Raw genomic sequence first — 13,731 nt, 5'->3', positions numbered from 1 at the left:
ACATGAGTTGCAGATGATGATAATGAGAGAGAGAGAGAGAGGGAGATGAGATAGACGAAGGAGGTAAGAGATAATAATTTTTGGGGGGGGTGTAAAAACATGTAATAAAAACCAAGGTACGTAAAACTGGACCGGTCATTGAACCGATCATGGCACTGGATCATGGGTTAGTGGTTCAATTAGGGTTGAACCAGGGGTTGAACTGGTGGCAAACCGATCATGATTAAAATAATATAATTTAAATAAAAAGATATTAATTATAAAAACATTTAACTAAATCCAACCACTCAAAAGCCTAACAGTAATAAAATACAATACTTTAAATATCTATCATTACAATTACAACTCTTCAATCTTAAAAGTCTAGAGAAGAGATGGAGAAGAGACGGAGATTGAGTTGAAAAAGAGACAGAGAGTCAAAGACTAAACTAGAGAAGAGATGGAGATAGCAGAGACAGAGATAGAGTTGGAGAAGAGACGGAAATAGAGTTGGAGAGAGAGACGGAAATAGAGGTAAAGAAGAGATGTTGATTAGGTTAGGGCGAGAGAGGAGAGACACAAATGACATGCCAAACTAAATGCTGTTTGAAAATCTGGATTGGACTTAGCGTGCTCTACCTTTAATTTTTCATTTTTTAACTTTAGTTTTACTTTTTTTTTGTTATCTTATTTCTAAACTCAGCACTTTAAAAAATCAAAAATTAAAAAACAGATCCCCCAAAATGATGTCGTTTTAAAGGTTTTGTCTGAAAAAATAATAACCAGGTTAACCCAGTCAACCTACCAGGTTAACCGATTTATATCGGGTTGAACCTGAATTGATCGGGTTACATCGGTTTATTTCCTCACTGATTTAGGAGTAAACCCAGACCGGACAAGGGACCAGGTCATCGATTTCTGGGTTGATTCGGCCGGTCCGATTTGGGTTTCAATACCATGATAAAAACTATAAAGTAGTCCAACGATTAAATTTTATTATTAAAATATTAAAAAAGTCAAGTCAAGCAAAAAAAAAAAGAAGCCCGCTGATGGTAATGGAAGGCAAGTTTAGAGTTGATAATTTGGGCTAAATTTGTCGGGCCAATCCAAACTCACCTAAAAATTTTAGAGTCAAGCTTGAAAAAAAATATTAATTTTTTATTGTTCGGACCTATTCAAGCAGCTCGAATAGGCCCAAAAAAATTCAGGCCAAGCCCGATCGGGTTCTGGCTTGGCCTGAATACCTGAATAAAAAATAATTTTTTTTAAAATATATAAAATATGATAAATATTAATTAGTTTTTCAAGTTTTATATCATTTTTATACCAAAATATATATATATATATATATATGAGTGTTTTAATATAGTTATTTTAAAAAAATAAAAAATAGTTATATTTCATATTTTTATTATTTTTAATTAATAAAATATCTCAAAATAATATTTAAAATATATTTTAATATTAATTTTTATATTTTAAGACCCAATTGTTTTTTAAAAATTGAGTCCTATAAATCATTTGTGTATAAAAAAATAATTTTATATTTTTTATAAATTAAGATAATTAATTTTAAAGTAAAAATAAATTTAAAAATAATTTTAAAAATAAAATTTAGGCATATACAAATTTTTGACTTACTACTAAATAAACATAATAAATAGAATAATATTCTTAAATAATTACTTGGTTATTGTCCATACTAAACTTGGTTAAAAATTAAGAGTAAAATAGAGTAAGAATCCCTTATATGTAAGAGTTAAACAATACAAAAAATTAAAGAAAAATGATTTCAAACAAATAATATTTTACTCATAATTAAATAATTTTTTTATATAATATAATGATGACAATTTTTTTAAATTCATAAAAATAAAAAGTATAATTTACTTAAAAGTTATTAAAAACTTTAAACTAATCAGGATAATAATTTTAAGTTAGTAGTCTAACTGTGATTGAATTGAGATTAATTTAATCATAATTAAAATATATAAAATATGTATATATGACTATAATAATAGTAATATTTAAACAATTAAGACATTAATTTACAAATAAAGGAAACATTCATGAATAAATTATACATAATACAACAAAATAATGACAGAGCTACTTAAGTATAAAGTTTATAAGTTATTTTTTATTTTATTCTTTTAAAATTAAGATAATATTTTATACTTAATAGAATTATTTAAAAATTAAAATTAGTTCAAAAAATAAAAAAAATACTTTTAAAAAATTTCAGGTATCCAGGCTAGGTCGAATAAACTCAAAGCCCGAAGGTGTTATGCCAGGCTTGGCTATATGGCTTTTTAGAAGGAGTAGGATATTTTAAATCCGATTCAAATAAGTTCAGCCTGCCCAAATTACTGACTCTAAGCAAGTTAACAGTGGGGTGGAAAGTGATAGAATTTTTAAAATTTAAAGATAGAATTGATATATAATGGAGTTTAAAGTCTCCATTAAACTTTCACATATAATTAAAAAACAAAAATGATCCTTAACCTTTATTAAAATTTTAATAATAAATAATGATCTTTACTTGCAATTAAAAATGTGAATAATCAGTTATAAAATTTATTTTGGTGAAAAAAAGTTAAAAAATTTATTAAATACACTTAAAATTATTTATAATATTAGTTGAGAATTTATAAGAATCAATTATAAATCTCAGATTTTTATTGTTAATATACAAATAAATCACTTAAAAAATTAAATAAATACACTCGTGATTATTTGTAACGTTAATTAAAAATTTATAAGTGTTAATTGTGAATTACAAACTAGTCATTTATGAAATTTTTTTTATATCAATATATAAATAAATCACTTAAAAATTTTACTAAATATATTTAAAATTATTTAAAATATTAACTAAAAATTTATGAACGTTAGCTATGAATCACAAACCAATCTCTTGTTATTTTTTGCTATCATTTGGAAAACTCACGAGATGGTTAGGAATATTTGTATTAGCTGGAAATTTACTAAAGCCTATTATAAATCTCAAACTAATTAATAAAGGATAATTTATTGTGAATAAGAATATTGAAATTTTAATAATTCAAAGTTTATAATTACCATTAATGTTTTTATCGTCATTTTTCCAATAGAACAACAAAATAAAACGAAATAACGAGTGTACACAAGGTAAGCACATTACAGGTGAGATCCACTAAATATGCTTAATACTTCCAAATGATCGAGTACAATGGCTTCATTTTTAAAAAAAAAAAAAAAAAAAACCCAGCCAACCGACACTTCTCTACAACATGTTTCATACGCCGTGTACAGTCTAAAAAAACATGGGATATACACCAAAGGATGATTCATCAAGGTTCCTCCACAGGTGCCCTAGAATAAATGGCATTCTCTTGAGCACCAGGGTCAGCGTGATACTGGCCGTATAACGCGTAAAGACCAACCATAACCACACTAAGAAGGACAAATCTTACCCACGCTTCATGATGTAACTGCAAAAAGAACCACTTGTTATCAATTGCCAGGTATAATATACTCTCTGGTCCCTATTATAGGATATTTTTTAAAAAAATTCTTTGATTCTTAATATAAAGCACATGGAGGGCTATTTATTATCATTTTTTAATTTTACCTTTATTGTAAATTTAATTTTATAACTCATCATATACTGTATACCTCTCTTTCTGTTTTTAATAGGAGAACCTCACCTAAGGCTCCCAGAATGGAAAAATTGCACCTTAGGCCTGATACATTTTGAATTGTTTCTATTAACCCAGAAGCCCCAAATGCAAATGTGTTTTTTCATGAAAAGAAGCATTTGCCCTTAACCATATCAACTAAGTATAATAAACAAACATTGTGTTGTTCATTATGAACCTTGTCATGTTCTTTAAAGACATTGTGTTGTATGTACACTTAAAAAACTTGTACATTATTATTCAAGTTAATCACATAAACTACATATAATAAATGGACATTGAGTTGTTTATGTATAGACTATGTCATGTTTTTTATAGACATTGTGTTATACATAAACTTGGGAAACTTCCACATTATCGTTCAATTTAACCACACAGACTATATATATTAAACAAATAGTGTGTTGTTCATGTATAGACTTTGTTATGTTCTTTAAGGACATTGTGTTGTACATACACATGAAAAACTTACACATTTAGAGCAAATGCGACTTTTCTCGAAAAGACATATTTGCATTTGGGGTTTTTAAGCCTACAAAAACAATACATAATGTATTGGGCCTTAGGTGCGGTGCTCCCACTTTTAGGAGGAGTAAAGTTAGAAAATGTTTTCATTTTAAGACATTTAATAAGTTAATTATCATTTATCAGTTCTAGTGAAATAGTTGAAATCGTTTTATACTATAGACCGGGAGAAGTACAAAGTTATCAACTTCTAACTTCTTCTTAAGTATTGTCGCAGCATGTTTACAAAAAGGAGAGCTCACAAGCATACCTGAGCAAATAAGAACATGTTGAAGAAGATGCTAATAGCCGGCACAATTGGAACCCCAGGGCAAGAAAATCCTATGGCATCACATAAACCTGGGATGAAAAAGAGAAAATGTAGAAATTATGTGAGAAATTTACATTTAATGCAACAAGAACATGGTTTTCACTAATTTTAGTAACTTATGGAGACCAAGATGACTGAAAAGGTTCTTGCCCCAACCCTATTATAGTGTAAAGCAAAAGAACAGTCCATTTTAGGTTACTCTGCATCTTTCACTATGACAAAGCGCACCAACAACAATAGAAACAAGAAGGCTTAAATTAATTTTTGGTGCTTCAGTTTTGATCGAGTCAATGTCGTCTTAATTTTATTCTTATGATAACAAAACATGATGTTTTACTCACTTAGACACAATTTGGTCTGTGGAATCACCGAATGATAAGTAATCAAGTGGAATCACGCTTTAGATATGCATGTGGTCACCATTTGCAGACCTTTCCTCACAAATTTGAATAAAATCTTGTAACGTCACTTGATTATTTGTCATTTAGCAAACCCATATATGCAAATTGATCGCAGCTTCGTCATGTTTGTCATCATAAAATCAGAATTACAACTAAAGGACATTGCAAAATTTCTCAATGTTGAAGATTATCATTGACTCAATTAAACCTGACGAGCCAAAATGAAACTTTTGCAGTAATAAAGCAATTTATTTAAGCCAAACTAGAATCGTAAATCTCCAAGCCCCTTCAAACCAAAAAAAAAAAAAAGAAAAAAAGAAAAATAGTTACAATTAGACTAGAAGAAATCATTGTTAGCACGATAGATGCCATGTGATTTTGGACTTGACTTGAAACCTAATATTCCTTGTCTAGGAAAATGCTACAACCTTAAAAGTCCAAGTCCATCCTCACTCGCCCTTTTGGTAATGTGTACATCTGTGTCCAGGCCTTGTACGCTCTAGAGAATCAGGATATTAGAGGTAGAGATAAACCATAAATTATCATCATCATAAAATTCAATTATTTAATACCTTGCTCAATACCCAGAACCCAAAGGGGCGTTGTTTTTTGTATAATACAACTCCAGAGCTAATGTTAATTCAGTTTTCTCTTTGATAAGCATATTGATAAACCCAGCAATAAGCAACCAGTAAAACGTATTTTATAATAATCACCTGGCGGAAGTTAAGAGCAGCAGAAGCAGCTGTTGCGGTAACTATAGCTAGAAGAAAAACACTAAGTGGAGCATCATAGCGAAAGAAGAGCCCAGTACCAAATCCACTAAGGGCAACAGCAATGAGGCAAATAACACCTTCCCGCCAAGCCAAAGATGAAACTTGACTAGCCGTTTCATCCCTCCAACGAAGCACAATTACACATGCTGAGACAATTGAATAGCCTGTCTGAAATAAGTGGAAATATTGTAAGATCCATTTAAAAACACCAGACAGGTATCAAGGTATAGCTTTCAATAGACACAAATATTGCTTATTTCCAACAAATATTACAGAGATACGCTCAATAGTCAATCATCCACATATACGCCCTCATTTCTCTAGTCATAGACATTGGAAGCCTGACAGGATAAATATGTTTGCTGAGACAACCAAATGAGAAACAGAATCTTACCAGTGTACCAACAGAAAGAACGTGTGAGAGTGCATGGACATTCAATAGCCCAGCCAAAACACTGGCAACAATTCCAACCCAGACCTGAGAATGAATAGGAGTGTGGCATGTAGGGTCCACTTTAGCAAATAGGGAAGGCAGTAATCTATCCCTGCCAAGCCCAAGATACAACCGAGACTGCTAATGAGAAATATCCCATCAAATACTTCATGAATAAGGCATATAATTCAATTATATCAAATTTCGAGGTCATTCACCTGAACATAAAGACCAACAAGGAGCGTTGTTGTAAGTCCAGCAGCAGCACCTATGCTGATCAGAATTGAAACATATTTTAAACCTGTGGATGTGAAAGCTTCAGCCAAAGGAGCATCTTCCCCAAGAACCTTGTACGGAACCATTCCAGTAATCACTATGCAAACTCCACAGTACAAAGCTATGCATACTATAAGGCTTCCGATGATGCCTATTGGCAAATCCCTCTTAAATGTCATGTATAAGATAAAAGGGAACAAATGGTTAACAAGGATAAACTAACTGGCCAAGAATGGTGCATAAATCAAAAAATAAATATGGCATCCAGCCTTTTATTCAGAATAAATAGGACTATAGGAGCAATCTCAAAAGTACCTGCGGTCTCTTAGATTCTTCAGCAGAATTGGCAACTGCATCAAATCCAACATATGCAAAGAATACAACAGTAGCTCCTGTAAATATGCCTTTTATACCATTTGGAGCAAAAGGGGACCAATTAGAAACATCAACCTCAAATGCTCCAGCAAAAATGACCAAAATGACAATGAGTAACTGCAACAGTTAAGTGATTTTTTTTTTTCTTATTAATCCCAGAACTAATGCTGTGCTTGATATTAGGTGGTGTCAAGTGGTAAATGGAGAAAACTAACCTTCGTCACAGTCATAAATGAATTTACGGCTGAGGATTCTTCAATGCCCCAACAAAGAATCAAAGTAAGAAGTATCAAGAGAACTGGAGCTAAGAGGTTGATGGATAGAACTCCCCCTATATCTTCACCATGTCCAATCCATTTTGGAATGTTGCCTCTAAGAAGAGGAGATAGCTCTAAGATCGTTGCTACATAACTTGCAAGGCTTCTTGCTATGCTAGCTGCCCCAATATGATAGTCCAGCATTAATTGTGCAAAAACTAGAAAAGCAGTGAGCTCATTAAAAGCTGTATAGGCATATAGGTATGCCCCACCGACAACAGCAGGAAATCGAGAAGCTAGCTCAGCATAACAAAGTGCATTCATAACACATGTTACTCCAGCAAGCATAAAACTTATCACCACTCCTGCATTAAAGCAGAACACCATGAATAAGCCACTGCATTCAGAACAATATGCGCACAATGAGCTTTTCACCAACATTTATTACCAATCACCAATATATCCCCAAAACTTGTAGGAAGACATACTGTTTACAAGCTATGCAAATGCAAGGGACCCACTTTAGCTCATGACCTCATTTTTAATCCAGCTCAAAGCAATGATTTATTATTTGCTTAACATTAAACGTATGAAAGACGGGAAAAAAAAATGCAACGCACAAATTGTATTTAAGAATTTCCTATGCCAGTCCATGTTTCTAACAAAAGAAGGATGATAATAGTCATTTGAGGAGAAGAAAAGTTCAGAACAGATAAGCTCACGTGGTAGATGTAAGTATTTACCAATGTTTATAAAACCAGATTGGACCCACCCATTCCACTAACAAATCTATGACCTTATAAGAAAATGACTAGTCAAAAACTAGCAAAAACAGAACTAGCCAACAAGTTAACTAGTTCTGAGCAATTAAACTCTGAACCATGGACCTTATTATACTCCAGAGACTATCCTCATATGCTGAAACACCGCACTATTTATAAGAAAAGATCCAGCTCTTTTCCTCAAGTTTTATTCAATGTAGAACATGAGAACTTTACAAGAGGGAAAGGAAACCAGTTGTACTGCCTACCTTTCTCTAGCAATCAGTTCAAAGGCATGCTGAGTTGAGTGCACAGGTGGGAGAGAAAGAGAGCAAGGGGAAGAGAGGCAACAAATGGAAAGTGTGACAGATGCCACTGCTTATAGAAGATGGCAATGGACAGCTGCTCAAAGGGATGAAGATTCTTTGAGGAGGATTGTGGCGGAGAATGCTTGTGTTCATTTCTTTCCTTGATTATGGACATAAAGTTGTCATGTGGAATGATAAATTTAGTGTGTGGATTTGGTTTGAGTAACAATCAATTGCTCCTAATAATTATAATAGAATACCCAAATGAAGTGAAGACAATTGCCTAAAGTAGTAATTAGCCAACAGTAACTACCAGAAGGCGTATGTACTGGCAGTGAGGGCTTTAATCAACAACATAAGAATATATATTTGTGTTCTGTCTCAAAGTGGAACATCACTGTAGGTTGTAAGTTATAATGAGATTTTCCTTTTTTTTTTTTTCCCAACAATGCCCCAATAGCAGTTTTGATTGAATTTGCAAACTGTAATTAACTCGATTTTCATGCCATCCTCTTCTATTCTTTGAACAATGAAGCATAAAATAAGGATAGCAAGTTAACAACCCATTTTCAACCATCTTAATTTTCATCCCCTACACGTAAATGTCCTAAAAAATTTTAAAATATTCCTTCTCTTCATGTAGAAATCCAAAACTCCAGTAACCCGGGGGGGGATGAAAAGGAAAGGACGGACGGACGAAGATGATCGAACCCATAAAAAATGCCGGCAACAAATTACACGAGACTTGAGACATACCGGGTCCAGCATCTCGGGCCACGGTTCCCGTGACGACGAATACACCGGAGCCAATAGAGGCGCCAATTCCGATAAGGAGGAGGTCAATCAGACCAAGTCGCCGGCAAAGGTCGCCGCTCGAATTATCGCGGCGAACTTTCTCAGCCGTAACGGATAATCTTTTGGCTCTGACAGCAGAGGACCAGAAACGAGAGCACCACGATGATGAAGGAGATGGGCCTTTGCTACACTCAAGGCTTATCATGGCGGAGAGGTAAGGTTCGAACTTCGAGCAGCTCAGGGAATTGCGAGGGAATATATGAAAAAGGAAAAGAGAGAATGACATATACCAATTAATTCAACGTAAATTTTAAGTATTAAACTCTAAATTTGATTTTTAATTTATATTCTAAATTTTAATATTTATTTATTTTTTAATTATATTAAAATTTAAAAATTAAATTATAAATTTATTATATTATAATAAAATTCTAAAATTTGACGAGTGACATTAGCTGCCACGTAGCAAATACATCAAATTCTTCATTGACACATGTCTCAATGTTAAATGCTGAAATTCTCTGCAAATCATCATCTCGCGCCAGCGCAAGGCAAATATAATTGCCCTCAGTGATTGGTCTGCTCATCAAGATTTTCTCAACTGAAAATGAGTTCTCCTCTGTACCATTTAGAAACCAAAATTCTTGTTCCAACTAATTACTGACCACCTCCCATTCAATCATCAACGAGAAGATGAGAACATCGGGACCTTCTTCCCTTTGTCCTTTCTATTTCTTGTTTAATTTCGGACTTCTAACACTGGACATTTAATTTTTAATTTTATATATATTTATATTTCATTTTCTTATTTTAATATAATTTGCTTTATATTAAAAAATGGATTAAAAGGCAAATTTCCAGAACTTTCTGAAGAGGAGCTTGAGATATCCGTTTTTTTTTTTTTAAGAAACAATTTGGCCTGAATTTTTTAAAATGGTACAGTGTACATTATCCCAAAGAAATGTCAACAGTCAGTTATGATGCTTTGACAAGATGTTGCAAGCTGACTTCTCTGATGCCCAAGGAATCAAATCTGTGTGCTTTGAAAATGAAAAAAAATAATAATTAAGAATTTTCTAAAACATTAACTATAATTAAGGATTATAATATTTTAAAATTTTAATTAAGAATTATGGTTTTTAATTGAGATAAAAAAATATAATTTGTGGAATGGAATTCACTAACATCACTTGAAAATTTATTAACTTAACTTGAGAAAATTGCTAATGTATATTGTGAAAATAGAAAACTCCACTTGAAAATCGATTGTTTAATAAAAAGCACAACTTAAAAATTCACTAACTCGATTTGAAAATTTTTTTAATATATATTGTGAAAACATGAAACTTCATTTAGAAATCGATTGTTTAACAAAAAGTACCACTTGAGAATTCACTAATCAGACTAGAAAAAATTTTTAATGCATATTGTGAAAATAAAACCTCACTTAGAAATCGATTATTTAACAAAAAGTAACTTGTTTAAATTGAGATTTTTTGTTAAACAATCAATTAAGTAGGGTTTCATGTTTTCACAATATACAATAAAAATTTTTTCAAGTCAAGTTGGTGAATTTTCAAGTGACATTTTTTTGTTAAACAATCGATTTTTAAGTGAAGTTTCATGTTTTCATAATATACGTTAGCAATTTTTTCAAGTTAGGTTAGTGAATTCTCAAGTAATGTTAGTGAATCCTACTTCACAAGCTACATTTTTTTATCTCGTTTAAGGACCATGGTCCTTAACTGAAATTTTAAAATGTTATGGTTTTTAATTGAGATTAATATTCTTAAAGGATTCTTAATTATCATTTTCCAAAATCAAATCCTTAATTGTCATTGGCCTGAATTTTTTAAAATGGTACAGTGCACATTAACCCAAAGAAATGTCAACAGTCAATTATGATGCTTTGACAAGATGTTGCAAGCTGACTTCTCTAATGCCCAAGGAATCAAATCTGTGTGCTTTGAAAATTAAAAAAATAATAATTAAGAATTTTATAAAAACATTAACTATAATTAAGGATTATAATATTTTAAAATTTCAATTAAGGATTATAGTCTTTAATTGAGATAAAAAAAATATAGTTTGTGGAATGGAATTCACTAGCGTCACTTGAAAATTTATTAACCTAATTTGAGAAAATTGCTAATGTATATTGTGAAAATAGAAAACTCCACTTGAAAATCAATTGTTTAATAAAAAGCACAACTTAAAAATTCACTAACTCGACTTGAAAATTTTTTTAATATATATTGTGAAAACATAAAACTTCATTTAGAAATCGATTGTTTAACAAAAAGCGCCACTTGAGAATTCACTAACCAGACTAGAAAAAATTTTTAATGCATATTGTGAAAATAAAACCTCACTTGAAAATTGATTGTTTAACAAAAAGTGACTTGTTCAAATTGAGATTTTTTGTTAAACAATCAATTAAGTAGGGTTTCATGTTTTCACAATATGCAATAGAAATTTTTTCAAGTCAAGTTGGTGAATTTTCAAGTGGCATTTTTTGTTAAACAATTGATTTTTAAGTGGAGTTTTATGTTTTTATAATATACGTTAGCAATTTTTTCAAGTTAAGTTAGTGAATTCCCAAGTAACGTTAGTGAATCTTACCTCACAAGCTACATTTTTTTATCCCATTTAAGGACCATGGTCCTTAACTGGAATTTCAAAATGTTATGGTCCTTAATTGAGATTAATATTCTTGAAGGATCCTTAATTGTCATTTTCTTAAAATCAAATCTAAAACAGTTTTTAGTTCTCATATTCTTAGCTGTCAATCTCTCATGAGTGTTTTCTCTCACATTGAGACAAATTAGAATTCTTAGAACCTAACATGAAAATCACTTACAATAACACTAAACTCATTCTTCTTCATTCTTTTTTTGGGTGAAAATTAAATTCCATTCATAAACAGAAATACAGAAATAACAACTAGCAGGCTACAAGGATAACCTAAAATTAATCATCGTTAGCCTCCTTCCAAAGGCAAATGTGGTAGATGATCAAAGATGCAAAAAGAATCATCAGTAAAATGAGCTATTCTAGCTAAATAATACGCAGTATTATCTAGGGGTGTTCACGGGACGGGACGGGACCAGGATACCCTCGTCCCGTGTCCCGTCCCGAAAATAGATCGGGACTCCGTCCCGTCCCCAAAAAAAGATCGGGACTGAATTTTGGTCCTGTCCTGTCCCGTCCCGTTAAGAGTCGGGACGGGACCGGGACAAGATCGGAACGTCTCGCCGTCCCGATAAATGGAATAATATCGAAAAAAGATCTGGATAATAACGTTTATTAAAATTTTAAATCATATAATTTATTAAGTTTAAAATCAAAACAACACAAGTACATAAATAATAATAATTTAAAATTAATTATTAAATTATATTAATCACAACTACACATTATAATAACAAATACAAGTAATCTTTATCCTATAAAATTAGCAACAACAGGCAAGTCAAATATAACATCAAATCATTGTTCTTCTACTTTAGTGAAGATGTGCTAAGCTAATTACTCTTCTAAAAATAAAGCAAGAAATACGTTATAAATAAAAGTTATTAAATAGATAGATAGAAGAATAAATTATATTAATATAATTAATATATTATAAAGAAAGATATCACCATATTTACTCCATGCTATTAAAATTATCAATATAAAAAAACTTTAGTTTTAAATAAGAATTTCAAGTATTAAATTATAATTGATATAATTAATATAAGTATAAATTATATTAATATAATTAATATATTTAAAATAAAAAATAATATATATAATATTCGAGACGGGACGGGACGTCCTGATGGTAATCCCATGTCTCGTCCCATCCTGAACCCCTTTCCTGTCCCGTCCAGTAAAGTCCCGTCTCGATTATTTTTAGGCCAGGACAAGACCCGTCTCGATATGATCGGGACGAGACTGGGCCAATCAGGACAAGTTTAGACTGAACACCCCTATTAGTAGCATCCTTATAAACAAAGTTAATAAACACAGATCACTTCCTATTAAGTAGACTAATAGCATGGGAGATGAAGTTTTGAAAAGGATGATCAGTGTTGGTGCCTCTAGTTATGAGATTTATGGCTCCAATACAGTTTGAAAAAAGTTCTATTTCTTGAATCCCTGATTCCAGCATAGTTCAAGCCCTGTGATGATGCCCATTAATTCAGCCACATTAGATGGTAGTTTCTAAGTTTGCTGCAAAAACCCTTTACCCACACACCATTCTCATATGTCATGTGACCCCCATATGTAGCCATGCCATTTACATGTACAGACCCATCCACATCAACTCTTATAGAACCTTTTTCAGGAGGGCACCATTTGTAAACATTATTGTGTGGTGGTTTGTGTCAATTCATTTTACTCATCATGCTAGTGTCAGATAAAGCTTTCCAAGTGCACTTATTTGTGTCAACTCTCACAATGTGTTCCTTCTCTCTAAATAAGTTAGTACATCTAGTGATCCAGAGTTCTCAACAGAGGTGGGCAAAGGTGACGTGTCAAGGTACCTTCTTAGAAGTATCGCAGCCCAAATCATTTTTGGAGTTCCATTTGATCCAGTGAAGGCCCTGTAGTTTCATAAAGATGCTTTAGTATTCTGGTCTTATGATCTGTCTCTAAGCATCTTGTAAGGTCTCCCTTACTAAACTATATTAAACTTTAAAATTAAGGTAATCAAGGGATTAATCCTTAAAGGATTACTGAAATTGTAAAATTCTAAAAGTGAATAATTCTCAAATCATTTGTAATGGAATCCCAAAGTTCAATTTCAAATCTCAAACAACACTTATTGTGCTCAAATTAGAGTTTGAAAATGATGCGGAAGCTTGGAAAA

General features: G+C 31.8%; 1 protein-coding gene across 1 annotated transcript; it reads right to left on the bottom strand.

The window, feature by feature from the left end:
* Positions 1-3,214: 3,214 nt before the first annotated feature.
* LOC129290369 (cationic amino acid transporter 9, chloroplastic-like) lies at positions 3,215-9,127 on the bottom strand. The gene is given in 9 exon segments (XM_054927123.1): positions 3,215-3,452; positions 4,435-4,508; positions 4,511-4,523; positions 5,612-5,839; positions 6,066-6,242; positions 6,323-6,547; positions 6,696-6,872; positions 6,971-7,377; positions 8,838-9,127. Coding segments are annotated over 9 exon segments (1,686 nt in total). The 5' UTR covers positions 9,082-9,127; the 3' UTR covers positions 3,215-3,311.
* Between the last annotated feature and the right edge of the window lie 4,604 nt (positions 9,128-13,731).

This window comes from Prosopis cineraria, unplaced genomic scaffold (assembly GCF_029017545.1).
Source record: "Prosopis cineraria cultivar Desert tree isolate PC_DT_omini unplaced genomic scaffold, ASM2901754v1 PC13, whole genome shotgun sequence".
Classification (NCBI taxonomy): domain Eukaryota; kingdom Viridiplantae; phylum Streptophyta; class Magnoliopsida; order Fabales; family Fabaceae; genus Prosopis; species Prosopis cineraria.
This window is presented reverse-complemented; position numbering and strand designations above follow the sequence as displayed.